Raw genomic sequence first — 23,776 nt, 5'->3', positions numbered from 1 at the left:
ATAGGCATGTGCTTCCTGTTCCAAGCTTGGAATGTGGAGAGGTAGATCTTGCAGAATAGACATATTGGGTATGGTATGGTATCCTGTGGCTTGCGGGATAGGCAGGGAGGATCCTGGCTGAAGCCTAGAGCTCCTTTGCTATGCAGGCAAGGGAGGAGGAATGAGGAATCTTGACTACTGAGTGTGATGGTTGGAGGCAATGCAGAAGGGGATCTGTGGTGGGTACAAGTAGGGTGCAGCCTGGTGGAAGCCTACTGGTTGCTGTGGTACAGGCTGGGGACATGAGACTCACTAGCCTGGTACACAGGTTGTTAGACTTGGGTAGATCTAGCTGGTTGAAGGAGGTGAAGGGGGACTGACTAGAGTCGACCTGGAGGAGGACATGGGAACTCAGGGGTAGTAGATACAGTGACTAATTTGACTTCTTGCATTTCTTAAAAGTTCTACTATGTCATGAAAACACCGTAGGCTAGCAGCTAAACTTTTATAATACTGACCTTTGGAAGACGTTTCAAATTTAAACTAGAGGTATTTCATACTCAGAAATTGGCTTCTGATAAGAATTCAGGAAAGAAGGATTCTAGATAGAGTGACCTCTAAAAAGTATTGGTTAAATGAGAAACAGAAGGAAGATGTAAAGAGGTGTGGATGTCTGCAAACATCATATAATTTATCAATGTCTCTGTCCCAACTCAGAATTTCTTAGAAAAATCAACTGAAAGAGAAACTCGCCAAGAATATGCTTTGGCTATGATTCAGTGCAAAGTCCTGAAACAGTTGGAGAATTTGGAACAGCAGAAGTATGATGATGAAGATATCAGTGAAGACATCAAATTTCTTTTGGAAAAACTTGGTGAGAGTGTCCAGGACCTTAGGTGTGTTATCATCATAATTATCATCATTATTTGAGATAGGGTCTCATGTATCCCTGGCTGTCCTGGAACTCACTGTGTATTTCAGACTGGCCTCAAACTCACAGATCTTCCCAACTCTGCTGAGATTAAAGGTGTGTACCATCATGCCTGTCCTCACTATTCTTTTAAAAATTGCTACATATTGAATCTTTGAGATTCGTTTGACCTTGGAAAGAAGGGATCCTGCCTTAGTCTTCTGAGTAACTAGATCTAGAGATGTGCACAGTGGGTTATATAACTTATAAAGTAAATTTAAATTGATTGTAAAGTATTAAAATCATATTTTTCTACAATATGCTGTGTTTTCTACTGAAAGATTCTACATCGTTAACCATAGGTTCGAACATTTGGTTGTCCTTATTTGGAGAGATTCCCACCATTTTCTTTACATAACACTAGCTGGGTGGTGAATATAGCTGGCTTATATCCATTTTTATTATTATGTTTAGGATGAATATGAAAAATGCTACTTTACTTATACTCACTTGTCTATATTAAGTAAGTAAGTATATAACAGGCATTCTGGTCAACTTACCTGCTATATTCTGATAATGTCAACATTAATGGTTGTATCTGTTAAAGCTGTATTTGAAAGTAAGTTCAAGCATGTATTGATACTGTCTGTTTAGTTGTTCTGTTAGTTATTTTTCACATTCTGTTAGTCACTGAATTAAAGTGTTAATCCGACCAAATGAGATTAAAGACCAAATTCTTTGGTCAAATGAGGCAAGCTTTGTTTTCTGTCAGACACAGTTATTTCCCTAAAGCAGGATTTGAAAAAATAGCTCTGGACATAGGAAAAAGTGTGGCTTATATAACACAACAACAAACAGAACAAACAAACAAACCAACCAACCAAGAAGGCTAGGGGGTTTTCAAGAGCTGGGGGATTTTGGTTACATAGGAACTTGTCTGGACATTTTAGAATTATTTGGCAGAAAATCTTATCAAGGTGCGTTCAAGGCGTGAATCAAACTCCATAGGGTGGGGAACATGTCAACTTCTAGAAAGAGTAAAGTATGGTCAGCCTGAATCTTGGAGCAAACAGAAAGGAACTTCTTCTGACCTTTCTGTTAAGATGTAGTCAGGCTGGTCCATCAGCGCCTGTGATAAAGTGATAAAGTTCCCTGAGGGGAGAAAGGTTTATGTTTGTTTTCCAGAGTGTATGCGTTCTATTCTAGGGTGGGAGGGCATGGTGGCAGGAGTTGTGACAGCTGCCATATTGCACCTGCAGTCAGGAAATAGGGAAGATGAGTGCTTGTGCTCAGGTTCTTCCTTACACAATCCAGGATCCCAGCCGAGAGATTAGAGACGTTGAAAACGGGCAAGTCCTTGTGCCTTGTCGTCATTGCTTCTTGTTACTGTGATAAAATAATAAAATACCCTGACTGTACCAACTTAAGGGAGAAAGTATTTATGTTAGCGTCCAGCTCTCAAGGAATGTAGTCTATAATGAGAAATAATGGTAACAGATAGAGGAGGTGTGGTGGCAGCAGCAGGAATCTGGCTGCTTATATTGCATCTGCCCTCAGAAAGCAGAGAGGGAACAAGAAACTGAATGTGAAAAGCCACAGGACCCACTTCTAACAAGACACACCACCTCCTAAACATTCCACAGTCATCTCAAACAGCACCATCATCTAGGAACCAAGTTTTAAAAGATGAGCCTCCCTGGGCCATTTCACGTTCAAACCACAAACTTCAATTAACCCAATCTAGATAAGCCCCACAGTTGTGCCCAGAGGTATGTCTCAGTTTATTCTCTATCTCAAGTTGACAGATCAATTCACAGTAACTAAAACCACATTTAAAACAACCAGGTTACTGTATATATCCTATTGATTTTTGAATTCTAATATATTGAGTTTGTTACTGTATTCAGATTTTTTTCTCTTTAATTTTGAAAGATTATTTCAACAGATCATGTCTATATTATTAGTAGTCATACTTAAAATTTATACGGATACACATGATTTTTGTTTTTGTGATATAGAAGGTTATATTATTTTATTTTAATAGTCTCTACTTTTTACTTATGTTCACAATAATATATCTACTGACCTGGCAAATTACACTCCTTTGATTATCATAGTAGAGATTATAATTTTTCCCATGAATACATAGTCATATATTTATTTGGAGTAAAGATTTTGGGAACAAATAATGATTTTAATATTTCATACTTCAATTTTGGCACGGTAGGATTTTAGTTCTTATGATTTGTTAGAGATTAAACTGTTTAAACTTACAGTAGTGGTTAATCATAGAGGGCAGTCACTCTTTATAGTTGTTATTTTAGTCCTTTTTTTTTTTTTGAGACAGTCTCACTATGTAGTCTTTGTTGTCCTAGAACTGGATATGTAGATCAGGTTGGCCTTGAACTAAAAGAAATCTATCTCCTGCTTTCTAGCTATTGGGATTAGAGGTGTGTGTCATCAAGACTGGCTTCAGTCTTTGAAATTAAGTCATATTTTAATTTGCTTAATTTTGGGATACCTCTCAGATTCTTAAAACTGGAATTTATCCCTATGATTTTATAGCTCATTTGATGAATACAGTTCAGAGCTTAAATCTGGAAGGTTGGAATGGAGTCCTGTACACAAGTCTGAGAAGTTCTGGAGAGAGAATGCTGTGAGGTTGAATGAGAAGAACTATGAACTCTTGAAGTAAGTTGGGATCACATGCTGTGCTCTTTAGTTATTCAGATCCTCATCAACATTTGACTTTGTTATTCCCTAAGAATTAGGACTTCTGTGGTTTTAGTTTATGTTTTCTTGCTGAATTATATGTTGAATGCCTTTAGGCTTTTGATCAGCTAGGTATCATCTCCTCTTGGAGAAATACATGCCCAATTTGATGAGTTTTTTTTTTAAATTTTATAGGAATTTGATATTTTGAACATGATTGTTTGCCATGTATACATTTAGAATATTCTCATTTTGTTTCATTCCATTTTACTCTTTATCTGTGTCCTTGGTAAACACAAGCTTTTAACTTTAAGAGACTCGATCTACTAATATTTCTATATATGGCTAGTGCTTGTCTATGTGTTGGTTAAGATTTTGCCTATCAAGGGCACAGAATATCCTTGTATTTTTTATTTTGACCTTTTTCTGTGGTACTGAGATTGAACCTAGGCCTAGACTTACCGGGCAAGTGCCGTACTCACTGTATTCCATCTTTTCCATTAAGATTTTCTCTTTCTTTTCTTCATTTTTCTTTCACCTCCTTCTCTTTCCGCTTTTCTTTTTGATGTAGAGACTCACTTTGTAGCCCAGGCTTGACCTGGAACTCCTGGCACTCCTCCAGACTCAGCCTGCCCCCAACATGCTGGTATTACAGGTGTGTATTATTGATCTTTGCCTGCCTGTCCTTCCTTTCTGTTTTGGAAGAGCCTTACTAAATAGTGTTTCCAAGTCAGTTGTGGCAATTAATAAATCTCAAGTATGTAACAGTTTCAACATTGAAATAACCTGTTAAATGCTATCTACACAATGAAGCTATCTTCTTATTCTGTTTGTAGAGGCTTTGTTGTTTAACCTTATATTTAGATCTCTAGTCTTATCAGGAGTTGAATTGTGGTTGTGAAGCTGGAGTCAAAATTCACTCTTTTCTTCTTTGTATGACATCTAATTGAAAATAGTACTTCCTAGGTTGGAGATGTGGCTCAGTAGATAAGAGTGATGCTTGCTGCACAATCATCAGGATCCCTAGCTGTTGTAGGAGGTTGCTTTTTTTTTCGTTCCTGGCTGCTCAGCCCCTAAATAATCACTCAGAAACTATATTGTTTAAATCACTGTTTGACCAATAATTTAAGCATATTGCTAGCTAGCTCTTACATCTAGAATTAACCCATTTTCATTATTTTATATTTTACCTACCTACAAGCTTCCGGCTGGTGCTCGTGTCTTTTTCCTTTGGTGGCTTCATGGTGTCTCTTTGACTTGGCCTTCTTTGTCCCAGTATTCAGTTTAGTTTTCCCTGCTAGCTCTTCCCTGCCCTATCACAGGCCAAGGTAGATTCTTTATTCATTAACCAATAAAAGCAACACATATACAAAAGGACCTCCCATACCACCTAGCACTTACATAAAAAGCTGGGTGTGGTCTCATGGACATGTAACTTCAGTGTGGTATGATTAGGGTGGGAAGGTGGACAGAGACAGGAGGCTCCCCAGGACTTTCCCCCAGCTAACCTAACCAGAGAAACTGGCAACTTTCACCTTCACTGAGAGACTGAGTGATAAAGACACCCATGTTCTTCTCTAGCCTCTGTGCATGTATGCACACAAAATTAAAAAAACAAAAATAGTATTTGCCTTTGGGTTCTGCAGCTCTGTCCTTGTCATGATAAGATGACTAAATGTGTACACCTTGCTTTTATAGTGAGATATTTATGTACCACATACTTAATCTATTTTAAACATATACTTCAGTGATTTTTGGTGTATTTACAGTTGTGTACAACTGTACAGTACTGTTAATTTTGGAACATTTCATCACTTCAAAAAAGAAATTCTGCCAGGCAGTGGTGCACATACCTTTAATCCCAGCACTTGGGAGGCAGAGGCAGGCAGATCTCTGTGAGACAGGCTCCAAAGCTACAGAGAAACCCTGCCTTGAAAAACCCCAAAATAAATAAATAAATAAATCCCAATGCTCCTTAGCTGTTACCTCTTTATACAACTCATTTGTTTGACCTTCAGCAACCTTTATATTTCTATGAATTTGCCCATTATAAAATTTTATAAATAAATGTAATTATCTATTTGTCTTAAAAATGTTTTATTAGTAGGGTGGCAGTGACGCACACCTTTAATCCCAGCACTTGGGAGTTAGAGGCAGGTGAGTTCGAGACCAGCCTAGTCTGTGAAAGAAGTTCCAGGACACCTAGGGCTACACAGAGAACCCTCTATTGAAAACAAAGCAATTTTTTTATTTATTTATAACAAACTTTGTACGTATATAGTGCATTGTGATTGTTGTCACCCTCGCCCTTTCTTTTCTTCCTCCACCTCCTTTGTACATTCTCTGTCCCTCATTCACGTTCTTTTGTCCTTTGACACTGGGATCTCTCCCTTACCAGGTATCCAGAGCTCATCCATATTGCAGTGTTTACGAGTATTTTATTCATTTCTCCATATGGATCAACAGTACTCCAGTGTACACATAAACCCATTTGTTGTTATAACTCACTAGTTCATGGACAGTTGAATTCTTTCTCCCTTTGACTATGAGCAGTGATCCCACCAGTAATGCTCTCTGTACAAGTGGATGTTCCAGCCTGTTCTCTTCCTGCCTGTCCTTCCTTTTGCCTGAGGCAGCTAGCTAGTCATACTGCACGTGCAGTCAGGGAGTGGGGGAAGGGGAGGGACTGGGAGCTTGGAGATGGCTCAGTGGTTAAGAGCATGTGCTGCTCTTTCCGAGGACCCAGATTTGATTCCTAGCACCTATATAGCAGCATCATCGGTAACTCCAGGAGGATTATTTGCCCTCTTCTGGCTTCTGCAGGCACCTGGAATGCGTATAGACAAAACAGGCAAAGAAGCAAAGAGGCATGAGTTCTGGGTTCAAGCCACTTTCTCCTTTTTATGCAATCTGTATTCCAGCCTAGTATTAGGATGCTGAGTAATATGGTAAATAGGCTTAACTCTTTGTGGGAACTGCCAGACTGCTTTTCAAAGTGGCTGTGCAGATTGTATAATTCTCATTTCTGTGCCTTTTAACCAAGATTGAGGATTGAACCAGGGCTTTATCCATACTAGGCAAGCTCTGTACTACTCTACACTAGCCTAAGACTTATAATTGTTTGGATTTCTGCCTTTTGACTTTGTCTTAAGGTAATGAATGATATTCCACTTTCACCCCCCCCCCCCCCAACCGCACTGGGTTTTGTTGTTGTATTTCCTGATGGTTAATTATCTCAAGTAGCTTTCTTCTCCCCTCCCCTCCTCCCTCCCTCCCTTTGATTTCTTCTACTTTTGGTATCTTAACAAAACAATTTATGAAGGTTATGAAGATGTACCCAAGAATTTCCCTTTCATTCCACTTCTCCCTGCCCCCTTCTCTCTTCTCTCTCTGTAGGATTCTCTCTCTCTTTCTCTCTCTCTCTCTCTCTCTCTCTCTCTCTTCTCTCTGTAGGATACACACACACACACACACACACACACACACACACGCGCGCCCGTTATATGTGTATAGTTCTGAGTACCTTGAACTTGAGAGCCTCTTTTAGCCTCACAAATGCTAGGATACAGGTATATGCCACTTTATTCAGCTTATTTCCTATTTTACATTAATGTGCTATGTTCATTATGGTCGGTGAACCTTTGTCTCAGGGAAGGGTGAGTAGTTACAATGCTTATTTTCTCTGCTTTCACAGTACACATTTGACTCCTCCCAAACTCACCTTTAGTTTTTATTACACTCTGTGTTGAGTGCAGAGTTGTTGTGCTGACTTTTCCTGGTGAGACACAAACAAACATCTATTCACCTCAAATAGGGCTCCAGTTACAGGGCACAGTACAGTCTACCGAAATCTAGCTAAGTGAACTGATGAGTTTTTTCAGGTGACTTACAGGACATGGGTTAGAGGTGGCTTCCAGGAGTGTGGGTGACTCTGAAACAGCTACATTACTGCGAATTCCCACCCCATCGTTGATGATGACTTCATGGAAACAGTATCATGGAGTCTTCCTTTTAGTTAGCAGCTAGCAATTGTCTAGTTCCAGGGGTTCTGAGGTCCTCTTATAGCCTCCACAGGCACTGTATGCACAAGGTGCTGAATATATGGAGGCAAAACACATAAAATGAAAATAAAATAATTTAAAAAAGAACATGGACAATTTGGAGTATTCAAAATATAAATATTTGGAAAACTGAGTGTATATTTTGTCATTTTCTAGATTTTCATGTGCTTACATTGAAGGAGTTTTTGTCAAGGTCTGTTTTGTGTAATATATGGAGGCAGACAGCAGATGATAATTTGTAATTTTAAACATATGTTATGAAGCAATTACTTCTGAGTCTCATTTAATCATAAATGGGTTGTGAAGAATGTATTTATATCAGTAAGAAAATGAGCATTTGTAATAGATCCTCATTCTTTTTTTTTCTTGGTGATTTTGGAATCTCAATTTCAGTTAATCCAGAAGATAGAAGGTGTGAATTACTACTTAATGATTCTCTGGTTGACAGTGTCCTCATTTTTGCTTCCTGTCATTTAGAGATTTCAGGGAGTTGACAGGTTGAGATGGTAGCAGAAGAAGAGCTGTGGGGAGACTTGCAGTTTCAATATTAGGAAATGTCAGACAAATGCCATCTAGAAATGAAACAGCGTTTATAGGTTTGGACATGTTTGGGCTATTTGTTTTTAAAAAGGCTGGCGTACAGTTCTTGGATTCCTAATCTTGGCTTCTCCGTCCAAGTGCTAGGATTATAGGGTTGGCACCACACCTAGTGTAGAGTCATACAAAATTTTAGCAAACTTAAGAGTTTTATTACAAGTAAGCATTTATTTTAGTGTATATAACATAAGCAAAGATAGTGTAATAACAATTTCCTAGTAAACATTTTTAGAAGGCTTATATTTTGTGAACAAGTGGTTTATATGTGATCAAAAAACTAAATGGTTTTGTTTCCTATTAAATATTTTATTTTTTAAAATATTTATTCATTGATGGGGATTGCATTGAATCTATAAATTGCCTTGGGTAGAATTGCCATTTTTACTATGTTGATCCTCCCAATCCAAGAGTAAGGGAGATCCTTCCATTTTCTGGTATCCTCTTCAATTTCTTTCTTCAATTCCTTAAAGTTCTTGTCAAATAGATCTTTCACTTCCTTGGTTAGAGTTACCCCAAGATATTTTATGCTGTTTGTGGCTATCGTGAAAGGTGAAGCTTCTCTGATTTCCCTCTCTGCTCCCATATCCTTTGTGTATAGGAGGGCGACTGATTTTTTTGGATTTGATCTTGTATCCTGCCACATTACTAAAGGTGTTTATCAGCTGTAGGAGTTCTTTGGTGGAGTTTTTGGGGTCGCTTATGTACACTATCATATCATCTGCAAATAATGAAAGTTTAACCTCTTCCTTTCCAATTCGAATCCCCTTGATCCCCTTATGTTGTCTTATTGCTATTGCTAAAACTTCAAGCACTATATTGAAGAGGTATGGAGAAGAGTGGACAGCCTTGTCGTGTTCCTGAGTTAAGTGGGATGGCTTTGAGTTTCTCTCCGTTTAGTTTGATGTTAGCTGTCGGTTTGCTGTAAATAGCTTTTATTATATTTAGGTATGACCCTTGTATCCCTAATCTCTCCAAGACTTTTATCATAAAGGGATGTTGAATTTTGTCAAAAGCTTTTTCAGCATCTAATGAAATGACCATATGGTTTTTTTCTTTCAGTTTATTTATATGATGGATTACATTGATAGATTTTCGTATGATGAACCAGCCCTACATCTCTGGGATGAAGCCTACTTGATCATAATGGATAATTTTTCTAATGTGTTCTTGGATACGGTTTGCTAGTATTTTGTTGAGGATTTTTGCGTCGATGTTCGTGAGTGAGATTGGCTCTTTCTTGGTTGAGTCTTTGTGTCGTTTTGGTATCAGAGTAACTGTAGCTTCATAAAAGGAATTTGGCAATGACTCTTCTGTTTCTATATTGTGAAATACATTAAGGAGTATAGGTATTATGTCTTCTTGGAAGTTCTGGTAAAATTCCGCATTGAAACCATCTGGTCCTGGGCTTTTTTTGGTAGGGAGGTTTTTGATAACAGCTTCTAATTCTTCGCGACTAACAGGTCTATTTAGATTGTTCACCTGGTCCTGGTGAGGAGCAGAAGGAGGGAGAACATGAGCAAAGAAGTCAGGACCACAAGGGGTGCACCCACCCACGGAGACAGTGGGGCTGATCTATTGGGAGCTCACCAAGCCCAACTGGACTGTGACTGAAAAAGCATGGGATAAAACCGGACTCTCTAAACATGACGGACAATGAGGGCTGATGAGAAGCCAAGGACAATGGCACTGGGTTTTGGTCCTACTTCATGTTCTGGCTTTGTGGGAGCCTAGCCAATTTGGATGTTCACCTTCCTAGACCAGGATGGAGGGGGGAGGACTTTGGACTTTCCACAGGGCAGGGAACCCTGACTGCTCTTCAGACTGGAGAGGGAGGGGGAGAGGAGTGGGAGGAGGGGAGAGGAGGGGGAGGGAAATGGGAGGCTGGGAGGAGGCGGAATTTTTTTTTTCAATGAAAAACAAAACAAAACAAAAAAATTTATTCATTTTATTTGTATGTTTATGTGCCTGATTGTATGCTTGTGTAACCATGTGCATGCAGGAACCTGTGGAGGTTAGGTGTCAGATGAAACTAGAGTTATTTGTGAGTCATTGTGTGGGTGGGTGCTGGGAACCAAACCCCAGCCCTCTGCAAAAACAGTAAATCCTCTTAACCACTGATTCGTCTCTTTTTAAAAAAAAGTTATTTTATTTTTTGGGATTGTGATATGAGTACATATCTCTACTCCCCCCTCCAAATCCTCTCATATACTCCTTCAAATTCATGGCCTCTTTTAAACTAATTGTTATGCATGCATATAAGTATATAGATATATATATTCCTAAGTATAACCTGTTCAGTCTTTATCATGTTACTTGCATGTTTGTTTTCAGAGCTGACTGTTTGGCATTGAACAACCAATTGGTGTGCTCTTCCCTGGGGAGGGAGGATCATCTCTCCCATCTAGTCATTTCTTGAGCCCTCCTTTAAATGACACCTGAGCATCTTTTTAAAAAAATGAGAAGACTTTAAAAATTTCTCTGTCTGTCTCTCTCTGTCTCTCTCTGTCTCTCTCTGTCTCTCTCTCTCTCTCTCTCTGTCTCTCTCTGTGTGTCTTAGGTTCTATTACTGTGATAAAGATCTTGACCTAGAACATGTTGGGGAAAAAACTGATTTTCCCTTTGCCAGGAGGTAACAGTTGCAGATAGCTTCTTGGTTAGGGGTGGAACTCCTTGTCTGCACTCACCTCTCATTGCTGATACCTTATCTGGCTCGTACCTGTGCGGGTCTTAAGTTACTATAGTCTTTCAGTCCTGCTGTGTCTGGAGGACACAGTTTTCCTTGTAGTTATATCACCTGTTTCTTCCCATCTTTCCATCTCTTCTTCCTCATAGATTCCTGAGTCTTGAGGGGAGAGGTTTGTTAAAGAGATCCCACTTAGGACTGAATGCTCCAAAATCTCTCAATCTCTGCACACTGTCCAGTTGTGGGTCTCTGTATTAATTTCTGTCTACCGCTACAAGAAACTTCTCTGATGTGAGTTGAGCAAGGCATTGATTTATGAGTATAGCAGCATGTTATTAGGAATGATTTTATTGCCATGCTCCCTTAGCAGAGTTAAAACTAGTAGTAGGTTTTCTTCCCCTAGGCCTGTCACCTGTCTAGTCTCATGTTATGTTTGGTGACTTGTATGTAAATGGTTTTGCTTATAAGCTGTGGGTAGCCTGCGTATACATACAAAGGTTTGAAAAGCGCTGATATAGACATTATGGTAAAATCCTAGAATCTGCCTTGAGTGAGATATCAGTATTATACCTGTGTTATATTGTACTCTGTAGAAAAATACACAGCCTGATATTTCTGGATTACATTTTATTTCAGAATCTTGACAAAACTTTTGGAGGTATCAGATGATCCACAAGTCTTAGCTGTTGCTGCTCATGATGTTGGAGAATATGTTCGGCATTATCCTCGGGGCAAACGGTAAAAAAGAAAGACAAACCTGTGTTTTCTTTTGATCTTTTGAAGCAATTCAAAGTTCTTTTCCAAGTTAGAGTAGATCGGTAGAGAAACTAATGAAGTAAACAAACTCAGTTAAAACTGAGCTCTATAAAAATATAAATACACTTGCAGTAATACTTATATGTGATTGTCAGTAGAGAGTATTAGAAATTTCTCATTAAAAGTTTCCTTTGTTTGCAAATGTTAATTCTATAGCCATTTTATGAACATTGTTTTTCCCTACTACTCATAATCATAGAAATGAATTAGAGGTTGTTACTGACTAGTTATAAAACTTAAAAGTAAAATACAGGGTCTGTAAGGAAAAGTTATAGATGTATAATAATATAATTTGAATATCAAAATGTTGAGATGTGGTTATACAATTAAATGTGCTTAGCCACATTGACAACAATGGATATGTTTATTTGACAGAGTAGTCTGAAAGCTTTCAGTACCTTGTTAGGCACAGAGTAGACTAGTATGTTTCCAGAACAGAAGCAGAAGCATGGAATGCCCCTGGTATAGAATGTCAGCAGAAAGTTCTCTAGCTTTCTATTTGCATTCAGCAACACAGAGCAATCAGTTCCTTATGTCAGATGGAGCTTCTGTATCTTTTCTCTCTTGTCTTCATTGTTTTGTTAGCAAATAATCTTTTAAAATGTAGAATAATGTTTCATATTCTATCCATTTCACTGCAATCTTAGAAAGTTGCTTTGCTATCTCACATTTGATTATGACATTTGGATGATAGGCTTAATTTATTAAGGTAATCACAACTGCTAAGATAAGGCATCTCATAAAATGACAGGAGTCATTACCAAAGATAATGCTTTCTCATGTATTTGATACTCATAAAAGACAAGCAGTGGGCATTTTCTGCTGGCTCAGTGAAAAGAATCCCAGAAAAGACATTGAAATTTTGAGAGTCCCAATTCAGAAATAAACAAAAGGAAGGAGAGAGGGAGGGAATCAGTCTAATGTCCCAACCCTTCAAACAGCCGTCACTGTTTCAGGCACCAACATGGAGTGTGCTATTTACTCTTGTTTTATAGTTGATATTTTCCTTAAGCTTTTTCCATTTTATTGAAAATTGATTATTTTTTCACAAAATATACCTGATAACAGTTTCCTGTGCCTGCATTTCTTCCAGTTCTTCCTCACTTTTTCTCCCCTCTGGATCCACTCCTTTTCTCTCATTAGGAATCTTTCTAAAGGATAATAATAAAATAAAATAAAATAAGATAAAGCAGAAACTAACGTGTTGGAATTGGACAGCACAAGCAAACAGAAGGTAGAAAGCCCAAGAGAAGGCACAGGAACAAGACTCACTCATTGACACATTAAGGAATCTCATAAAAACACTAAACAGAAGCCATCATATGTACACAAAGGACCTCGTACAGACGCATGCAGGCCCTGTGCATGCTTCCTTGGTCTTGTGAGTTCATATGAGCTTTGATCATGTTGATTTAGAGGTCCCTTTTTCTTGGTATCCTCGATATGTTGTATGTTTGTTATTTTCAGAGCTGCTTTTGTGGTTAAAGACACACTTTTAAATCAGTAGCCTGTTATGTGAATTTATATAGAAAGCATAGCAGGCAGTTGTTGCTCCTAAATCGCTAATTTAATGATCATCATTGGGCTGTGGGGTTTAGTGGCAGAGCATGTACCCCTAGCAGAGCCCAGGTTTCTGTCTCTAGCTCAAAGCCTACAAAATTACATCAAGAAATTAAAATATTAGATTGGTTATATTTACGCTTCTGACAGTTTCAGTATTAGGAGCCCTTCATTCACACAGCAGTGACTGCTGCATGCAACTAGTCCTCCACTCAGTGACCCAGGAGTATTGTCGTCCGTTGAGTAGTTGGAGCATCCTTTCAGGCTCCTTTCAAGAGTAGTGTAAGCCAGGCAGAGGTGGCACATACCTTTAATTCCAGCACTTGGAACACAGAGGTAGGCAGAGCTCTGTGAGTTCGAGGCCAGCCTGGTCTATAAAGTGAGTTCCAGGACAGCCTGAAACCCTATCTCAGGAAACAAACAAACACAACAAAAATAAGTGGTTAGTGTAACTTCAAAACCTAAATGCCAGCAAGGGGCTTTTAATTTTATTTTTCTTAAAGCAATCTATTATCAAAAATCACCTTAAAGTGGAAGCATATGTTTTGTCTCCACACTGTAGTTGTTCAAAATGGCAGCAACTCCCTTTCCAGAATTTTTTTCTAACAATATTTTTATTGATTGAGAATTTCAAACATAATGCACCTCAAACACACTCTTTTCCCCTTCCTACGAGGTTCACACTTTCACTCTTGTATGCCCCCCCCCCAAAAAAAAAGAAAATTAAGAAAAAAATACCAAGTACAATTTGTTTTTTTCCATATACTCATCGGAGCTTGGCCAGACTCCCCGTGGCAAGCTCCTTATAGATAACTAAGTCTTTTCTCGTCCCTTGCCAGGAACCATCAGCTCTGCAGAGCTTCACTTCAGCTTCTGTATCACAAATTGTCAGGGCTGTCTTCTAGACTGTTTTGGGGGTAGAGGAGGATGTTGTTGCAGAAGCCTTCAGTACCACTGCAGCAGACGCTTTCTTGTCCATGACAGCAGGTGGCAGCATAGACCATAGTACCATGGCCTCCAGTGTACACATGGACCATGTCTGTCTCCATGGCCACACCATGGAAGATGGACCCCAGCATAGGTTCCTGGTGGCATCACGGACAACAGACCTCATTAAGGCCTCCAGATGCAGCATAGACAGCTTGTCTGTTGTGATAAAACACCATGACCTTATACAGGAAAGCATTTAATTGGACTCACTGTTTCAGAAAATCAGAGGCCATGATGGTATAGGGAAGGCATGACCGCAGGAACAGGGGAGACCTCACATCCCCAAAGCACAAATTGGACGCAGGGAGAGCACGCTGGGAATGGCACAAATCTTTTGAAACTTCAGTGTTGCCCCTAGTGACATACTTAATCTTTCCCAAATAGTTTTATCAGCTGTACAGACTGTCCTCATTCAACCAGCACAGTCTGTAACTCATTGAGAGTGATGTGAGATCTAGTGCTAGCTTACTGCAGTTAGCTATTACTTTGGTTTTGGATATCCTTTGGGCCTTTGATATTTGGACTTTTCACTTGTGACGAGCAGCATAAGTTTGAAAGAAATGATATCGTCACGGTCTTTTCTGTTTTGCAGGGTTATTGAGCAGCTTGGTGGAAAGCAGCTGGTGATGAACCACATGCACCACGAAGACCAGCAGGTCCGCTACAATGCCCTGCTGGCCGTGCAGAAGCTCATGGTGCACAACTGGTATGTTTTGGCATCTGTCTCATGTGGGCATTGCTCTGCTAGCTCTCACATTTATCCTATGAGCTCTTATGCAATTATGCCAGTGAATTATTGGTGATTTTAGATAAAACTTTTTGCACATGTTGCTAATATAGAGCAAAGACTCAATAATTTTAAAGAGATGAACTGCATTAAGGAAGATTCAAACTACTGATGCCAAAAATTGATTCAGGTGTAACTGAAATGGTCTTTGTGACAAAAACAAGTGTAGGATCCATGGTGTTGAGTGGACACAACTAGACTGCAGATTCCTGGTCAGCTCTGCAAGGTATCCAACGTGTAAGGTTAGCTAGACTTCCTTGTACCAGTTCACAGGAAGACACCGGAAGCTTATTGACTGACTCAAGTTCCATGGTCACAGTTCATTCATTACAGTGTTTTGTTTTTGAAGTAGCCAGAGTCATATTTTTTTTCCTGTCTTTTTATTTTTAAAACTGAGATTATTGATCTTTTTGTAGTCCCTCTAAAGACTGAACATAATGGTGAGCCCGTGGTGTACTAGCTAGAACAAGTGATGGTTCCCTTTTGGAACAGCTAGTTTAGCTGTTTGTTGGCTGTTTGACCTTTGTAATAGATCATGTAGTTATATCATACTGAAGAGTATTCTAGGTCGAGACTATTTTTGTTAAAAGAATAGGTAATAAATATAAATCTCATATAACTGACAGAAATGTGATCAGTATTTCCAACAGAAAGAATTAATGGTACATTAGGACAGGTCAGTCACATACTGTACAATAGAGTATCTAGTTGTGCTGCTATGACCTCGTATATTAAATTTGACAGTCCTGCCAGTAAGCAGCTTTCCCATAAACACTGACATCTGTGCATGTTTACAGCAGTGTTTGAGTGTTTGTGTTGTCCCTGTTAAGTGCTGGGCTGAAGGTAGACTAGAATTGGGTGCAGTTTTACATAGAGCAGTTGGGTACGCTTCTTTGAATAGGCCAGATTCATAGCTCAGATAGTTATGCTGAGTTAATAGTGGGTAAGGAGCCAGGTATGCAACCTGATTATTGCAGTTAATTAGTGTTTCAGGTATAAGGAACGAGACAGGAAGTACAGGAAGCAGTACTGGGCATTGCTTGTTTAAAGTAATGCATGGGAAAAGGTTTCAGGACCTGGATGGTACTGAGGTATTGCAGGGAGAGACTTGGCGTTGGAAGTACTCTTTAGGGCACAGGGAGCTCCCACAATAGAAAAGAGGTGGTTAGAAGTTTTTACTAAGGCTAAAGATTTAACTTGAAGGTACAGAGTGAGCACCAGTGAGAGGACACCTTTGGGTACAGTTGCCAGGCATCTTGTATTGTATGCTCATGTTTGAGGCATACAAGAATTGAAAACCATGGAAAAGATTTTTCTTTAAAGATTTATTTATTTAACGTATATGAGTTTTTCCTGCATATATGTGCGTGCAATGCCCACAGAGGGTGTCAGATCCCTTGACCTGGAGCTACCATGGGTTGTGAGCTGCCATGTGGGTCCTACGAACCCATCTTTGGTCATCTGGAAGTGGAGCCAGTACTCTTCCACTGGGGAGCCTTCTCTCCAGCCTGTTTGGTTTTTGCAGCAGGTCTCGTTAAGTATCCCTCATTTTGTAAATCAGGCTGGCTTTGACTTTAGAGAGATCTACCTGCCTCTGCTGCACAAGTGCTTGGGTTAATGGCATGTTTTACCACACCTGGCCTCATTTAAAGTTTTTTTGTGTTTTGTTTTAATTGTGGAATGGCAAGGTTGGGTTTGTATTTCAAAAAAGAAAAAAAATCTTATAGGCTCCTTTTTGCACAATGGATCTCATTATTGGATTAAGTCTGAAAACAAGAAGGTTGTTTGGGTTAGTTTAGTTATTAGACTGCTGATAGCAGTATGTGGTGGACTGAAGTGTTTCTCTTTTTCCTTTCTGTTGTGCAAGAACATGAGCAAAGTATAGAGCTTTCCAGATCAACTCAGTGGGTAGAGTGTCTGTGACTGCGTTTCACGGATTCCTATCTTTGTGTTACTGTTTTGTGAGTTAGGTTTTTCAATATAAATCAGTAATTTGGGAATTTAATATTTTGTGGCTAGTTTATATGTCAGTTATTTTGATTAATGTTCACATTTAATATAGTTGGAGGCTATTGTAACTTATATTTATTTCATAGATGTTTTTCTAAAGTTTTTGTAAAAATAAGTTTTAATTTCTCCCCTTAAAAAAAAAAACAAAAAAGCAAAAACAAAACCAAACTATAGATGCCATAGTATAATTCTTGTTTTAGTAATTAAAAAATTACTTTAATTGTCCTCCTATTAAATGTCCTCAGGCATAATGTTTTTCTTTTCTTGTTCTTTGAGGGAGGGGGGCTGTTTGTTTAAATGTTTATTCTTGACATGAGAAAAAAGTATATACAACAGAATACTGACTTTATCCTTTGCCAGTAGAGAAAAATTTTTCATGAGGAGTTCAGTTAAAACACCATACATTGAAAATTCCCTCCCCCCAATATAGGATGTCCTTTTGTATATGTGTTGCTTTTAATAGTTAATGAATAAAGCTGTTTGGGCCAGTGACTTAGCAGAATAAAGCCAAGTGGGAAATACAAATATACATATACATTCACACACACACACACACTCGTGTGCGCGCGCGCGCGAGAGAGAGAGACAGAGAGAAACAGAGAGAGAGAGAGAGAGAGAGAAGGTAGAGTCAACGAGACACCATGTATCTGCTGTAGTAGAAAGGGGCCAGAACATTACTGGTAAGCCATAGCCTCATGGCGTTACATAGTTTAATAGAAATGGGTTAATTTGAGATGTAGGAGCTAGCTAGGAAGATGCCTGAGCTATCAGCCAAACAGTGTTGCAATTAATATAGTTTCTGTGTGATTATTTGGGTCTGGGAGATGAACGAGCAGTCTCCGTCTACATTCCTCCTTGCGCATGGTATGTTGTACATGCCTGATTTCTGTTTGTGACTCTATGTATAGACAGACACTGGTTTGTGTCTTATTCACTAACTGGTTAGAATATCCTGTCTATTTTCATACTGATGACTTGTACTTTCAGTACTTTCTTTATAAAAAGATTTTTTTTATAGGAAGATTAGAATTCAATTGTGACCTTTACATTTTTATGCAGCTTTTGTTTCCGAGACAGGGTTTTTCTGTGTAACAGTCCTGACTGTCCTGGCACTCACTCTGTAGACCAGGCTGGCCTTGAACTCGCAGAGATCCACCTGCCTCTGCCTCCCAAGTGCAGGAATCAAAGGCATGTGCCACCACTGCTCAGCTGAGCTTTTACATTTTCATGGATGTCTGTACTGAAGAATAAAAATTACTTTAAGTAATGGCAGTTTATTTCTTTGTCAAATTAATGTAGACTAGAGGGGCCTATGGAAAGTAAGCTTCTGCAAAGACTTTCTCCAGTGGAAGAGCAGTCTGGATACATGTCTTGGTTTAGTGTCTATAGGCAGCGTAGTTATAATTGCTGGTACAGACTGCCTTTCTATTTACCTAAGATGGGGGTGCGGTTGCTGGAGGTTTCTTTGTTTTGCTTTTGGAGACAGGATTTCACTCTGTTACCTCAGATAGGGTCCTGACTGGCCATGAACTTAGTGCTATCTGGTTCCACTCCCAAGTGCTGGGGTTGTAGGTTTCAGCTGTCTTGCCTGGTAGGTTGGTTCTTTCTTTCTTTCTTTCTTTCTTTCTTTCTTTCTTTCTTTCATTTATTTATTTTTGTGGGAGTGTTTTGTTTGTGTCTGTCTGCCTGTCTTTCTTCCTTTTTTGTTTTCTTTTTTAAACTAAAATAGGCTCTGGTGTTTTACATATGTTTATTAATGGCATATTGTGAAGTTCTCTGGAAATTTGTTTCCATTTACACCAAGTAAAAAATTTGCTTCTGTAATAAATTAAAATTTTTAAAGTATCATTTCAAACGTGCTTTTAAAGTGTAAATTAGATATTTATAAAATCATGGGATAAAACAGCTATGAATCTTGATTTAGAGTCCATTTTAAGAAGTTAAATATTTTAAGTTTCTTATTAATGTGGTTTCAGATTTGATTGTATATAACATGGAATATAGAATTAAGCATCATGTGAAAAACTCAATTTTTTTTTAATGTTTTGATTGATTTTGAAATGACCTCTTTGAAAGTCTTAGAAAAGTTAATTTTTTCCCTTCCATTTGGCATCTCTGTGGGATGGAATGATGTATTACAAGATACCCAAGTGTACATGGGGAGTAGGGAGGATAATGCCTTTGGCTAAGGGAAGAAGATACACATGGGAGCCCCTCAGCACAGGAGGTTTGGTGCAGGCGGTCCTTTCCTGACACCAGCCCCTCAGAACCTCCTCCACAGTCACATTCTTGATGCACACTTGGTTTTTGTCAGTAGTGGTGAGTCTCGTAGATCAGAAAAATAGGTAAAGAATGAACATTGATTCTAGAGAACGTTAGTATGTACTGTTGTTCATACTTCCAGTTTAACATCATAAAATGTCATCATTTTTCTCCTACAGAACGATTTTAAATGTAATCCTCTAATACAGAAGCAACAGTGTGTGCAAATGGACAGCTCAGGACTTCAGAAAAGAAACACTGAATTTTGTAGGTAGAGGATCTCCTGTAGAATTTTGTTTGTATTTCTAGATTATCTTCTAGCATTTTCTCAAGCAGAATAAATTCTGAGTGTTTCCCTCTGTAGATCTCTTATATATATATATATATATATATATATATATATATATATGAAAATTAATACAGCAAATTTACCAAGCCAAGTGCTTTGTTCTCCTATGGTTATGTTGACCTAGCATATTTTAGTTATTATGTGAGTGGATAGCTATAAAGATGATGGTTAAAATGCATATGAACTGAAAGGGGAAAAGCCCTTGGATGTATAAACATTAATAATCACATTGCCAAAGGATTCCATAGCATATTTTTAGAAATAAATTTTTATTCTTTGACAATTTGATATATGTATATAATATATTTTGATCGTATTCATCTTTGCATTCTCCCTTCTTACCTCCTTCCCACTTCTGGAAACTTCTTTTTTCCAACACATCCATATGGCTTACTGGGACACTTATATTTTGGAATTAATTTAAAAACTATGGTCTCAGCCAGGCGGTAATGGTACTTGCCTTTAATCCCAGCACTCGTAAGGCAGAGGCAGGCGAATCTCTAAGTTCGAGGCCAGCCTGGTCTACAAGGGCTAGTTCCTGGACAGGCTCCAAAACTACAGAGAATCCCTGTCTTGAAAAACCAAAAATTAAAAATAAAAATAAAACAAAATAAACAAACAAAAAACCCTATTATGGTCTCTTTTGGGGTCCCTAGAATTTTTTATGTGATCTTTATGAGATTTTCAGTGGTGGAACCTTTGAAATGTCTTGAGTATCATGTATTTTGTGGTTTTAAAAATGCATAACTAGCTGGGCAGTGGCAGTACAGACCTTTACTCCCAGCACTCAAGAGGCAGAGGCAGAGGCAGGTGGATCTCTGTGAGTTCAAGGCTAGCCTGGTCTGCAAGAGCTCGTTCCAGGACAGGCTCCAAAGCTACAGAGAAACCTGATCTTGAAAAACAAAAAACAAAATAAACAAAATGCATGCCTATATTTAAAGTAAATATAGGACTAGAGAGGTGGTTTAATTGGTAGTGCTTGTCACATACACATAAGGACCTAAGTTTATAATTAAACACAAATTTGAATATGCATTTTACTTATTGGTCCTTGCAACTAAGGAATGTAAGGTCTGGCTCATGTTTTGATTAAGATCAACTTCTTAGTAGATTTTGTATCTGTGTTTGGAAGAAGTAGTAAAATTTAGGCAAAAGAAAAGGCTCGTCTAGTATGAAGACGGCGAGAGAAACAACTTGTTTTGCTTTTCAGTGCTGTTTGTTCCTTTATGGGTATAGTAGTATATCTGTGTGATCACTTGGCATAGTTCATTCATGAATGTTGTATGTGTATATGCATGCAATGTCCAGTTAAAGAATATGCTAAAATTAGCTAAATAGCAAACCTACATTTAGAATTGTTTTCTTATTATATGTCACACAGATATTATTACATCTTGAGGGGTTAAAAGATAACATAAAACAACAGAATTTTTTTTTGCAACCATTTAAAATCTGGGTTGGCCAAAATATAGATACAAATGAGCCATCATAAGGAAGGTACTTTTTGTTATAAATATTTAATATAATTTTTTAAATTATATTTTAAAGAAATTATGCAGTGATATAGTATCTGTTTTAGTATCTAAAAATCTCCACATTTACTTATTTGAAATAGTTTAATATCTGCCCTTAATATTTGAAAAGACGAATTTAGTAAAATGATGCAAGTGTTACCATGAGGGCCAGAGATTTTCATGAAAGAAGATCCAGCTTACCCAGATTGTACAGGCTGTACCAGAGCTTGGGATGTGGTCAGGAGCAGAGCACTTGTGGAGTATAAGCAGAATCCTGGGTTCTATACTTGGGCGGGAATGATAGCTGCCCGCATTTCCTGCTTGGGCCATTGGAAATCCCATGTGTCTTACTCACTTTCTGTATAGGCGTAAACAAAGAGAAGACACATGTCAGAAATGCCAGCTATTCAATGACAGCCCTCCCTTTGCTAAATATCCTGTAAATGTCTTATGAAACAACATTTTAGTGTTTAGTTTGCATACCATTCTATCCATTTGTATTCAGTTTTCCTTTCTCAGTTAAAGAACTGAGGGAGAATTTACTTTGACCTCTGATTGGTTCTTTATTTTAGATATGGGCAGAGATGTTTGTTAGGTGATGCAGCAAATGCAGAGAAATATGCAGTAGAACATAAAAGGCACACAAGGCAGTGCCATGATGCTGTGACAGATGTGCAGGTATCATAGCAGCATTAGAATCAAGCTGAAGGAGGCAGTGCTTGGGTCAAGTCCTGTGGGTTAGGGCATGAATGGGAGGGGTGAGGCAGAGTATAAGTAAACTGTCAGGTGGAGGCCCTCTCTGAGTCTGTGGTACGTAAGTCACAGGAGTGTCACCACAGCAAAACTCCCAACTAAGGGCCACATATGACATCAGAAAGATTAAATGTAATTACAGTCATCTGAATGGCACTGTATTTTTAATAAGTGAGAGATTTCCCTTTTCCATGTGATGAGCTTGGGGTGTCAGATCTTGAGCTCCTACAGTTGGTTCAGTGAGCTCTTGGAAGACCCAGGGTCGGTCCTGCGGCATGCCTGCTCTCAGCAGCATGGGGGAGCTCCATGCTCTTAATTACAATGGCAAGGAAAGTATAACGGAGAAAAGCTTCTTAACTGGAAATAATTTCAGTGGGAATAGTCCTTTCATCTGGAGCCCCCAGCAGTAGCTATTTGAATATATTTGTGTCCTTTTTCTTCCAGAAGCATTTGAGAGTAGCACACCTCAAATGTGATCACACCTCAGGATGATCTGCCAGCCCTAAACACTCAAGGTTGGAATACTCAGTCTCTTTCATGCTGTGACGTGGTGATGTAACATGTAGATTACATTAAAATTCCCTGGTCTGCTATGTGCTGGAAAGTATTTTTTTTTATGTAGTCCAGAATCATACATTGCATTTTGTTGGCATGTTTTTTACTTGGTTTCCTTTGTTCTTTTTTCCTTGTGTTTTAAGACAGATTCTTATGTATTCCAGGCTGGCCTTGAGCTTAGTATATAGCAAGGATGGCTTTGAACTCCTGATCCTCCTGTCTCCAACAGCAGATGTTGGGATTACCGGTGTGCACCTTTAGCCTAAATCATAGAGCCCTGGGCATTGAAACCAGGACTTCGTGTGTGCCACCTAAACTGTTCCCATAGCCTAAGGTCTTAGGTGTGCTCTACATCGAAGCAAGACTAGAGAGCAGCCGCTGTGTTGAAGGCTCCCAATGTGAATTCTTTGCTATTTCCTCTACTAGAGTCTGGTTATGACATTTGACATGAACCCCATTGGAGGGGTTTGCAGGGAGAAGTCCTGCCTCACTTTGCCTGCTTTCTGGAGATGTTTACTTTAGCCATGTGCTGATGGTGGTATCTGTTAGATTTGTCCCCTTGCAACGAGGAAGTGACCTTTTAGAAGCTGCTTTAAGATTGACAGCAATAGGTTCTTCCTCATTTATTTTGGCATACATTGATTTTTTTTTTACCTGAGGGAATTTTTTCTTTAAAGGTTGGAAATACACATTGGGATTTTAGCTTTTATTAATCTTTTGAGTCAGCAGTTTGTATTCAGTATACAGGAAACTGAATTCTAGCAGAGACTGATGGCTCAGTAAGAATCTCGTCTGGGCAGGCAGCAGGAATGGCTAGGCAGTTGACATTCATAGCCAGGAGAATTTTATCTTATTTCCCTTTCTACTGCCTAGTAAATGGAGTATCCATGGTAGAAGGAAGGGGGGAATAAAAATAAGGTAATTTTTTTGTTCATTTCCCATACTTATATTAAGAAAAATGTCGTTTAATATCCTCTTCCTACCACAGTTATAATTCCTCTGAAAATTCTGTTGATCTTTACAGGCTGATCATGTGTTAGGCATTATAAAGGTATTAGAAAAGTTTTCTTTATTAACCTTTTCAACAGAAGTTAGAGATTATTTTCCCATGAGAATACAGTTTAATGAAAGCAAACTGTAAGATATTTAGATTACTGTGTCCTTTTTTGTGTGTTCTCTTCATTGGATTGAATGGCTTAGTTTTAGTTTGGTTTGGTAGTTTTGAAGTCGAAATCCAG

At 38.6% G+C, this 23,776-nt stretch overlaps 1 protein-coding gene across 3 annotated transcripts in view; it reads left to right on the top strand.

Moving 5' to 3' along the window:
- Atp6v1h (ATPase H+ transporting V1 subunit H) overlaps positions 1–23,776 on the top strand; it is a 70,893-nt gene that overhangs the window by 35,817 nt on the left and 11,300 nt on the right. For all 3 annotated transcript variants that reach the window (XM_041657757.1, XM_041657755.1, XM_041657756.1), the window contains 4 exons: positions 697–875; positions 3,455–3,580; positions 11,579–11,680; positions 14,901–15,014. In XM_041657757.1, coding sequence (XP_041513691.1) covers positions 697–875; positions 3,455–3,580; positions 11,579–11,680; positions 14,901–15,014 — 521 coding nt within the window. The remainder of the gene's footprint in view (positions 1–696; positions 876–3,454; positions 3,581–11,578; positions 11,681–14,900; positions 15,015–23,776) is intronic.

This window comes from Microtus oregoni, unplaced genomic scaffold (genome assembly GCF_018167655.1).
Source record: "Microtus oregoni isolate MIOR12 unplaced genomic scaffold, Mior012 000008F_ref0000371, whole genome shotgun sequence".
NCBI classification, from domain to species: Eukaryota; Metazoa; Chordata; class Mammalia; order Rodentia; family Cricetidae; genus Microtus; species Microtus oregoni.
The sequence above is the reverse complement of the archived record's forward strand: the minus strand, read 5'-3'. Positions and strand labels throughout refer to the sequence as shown.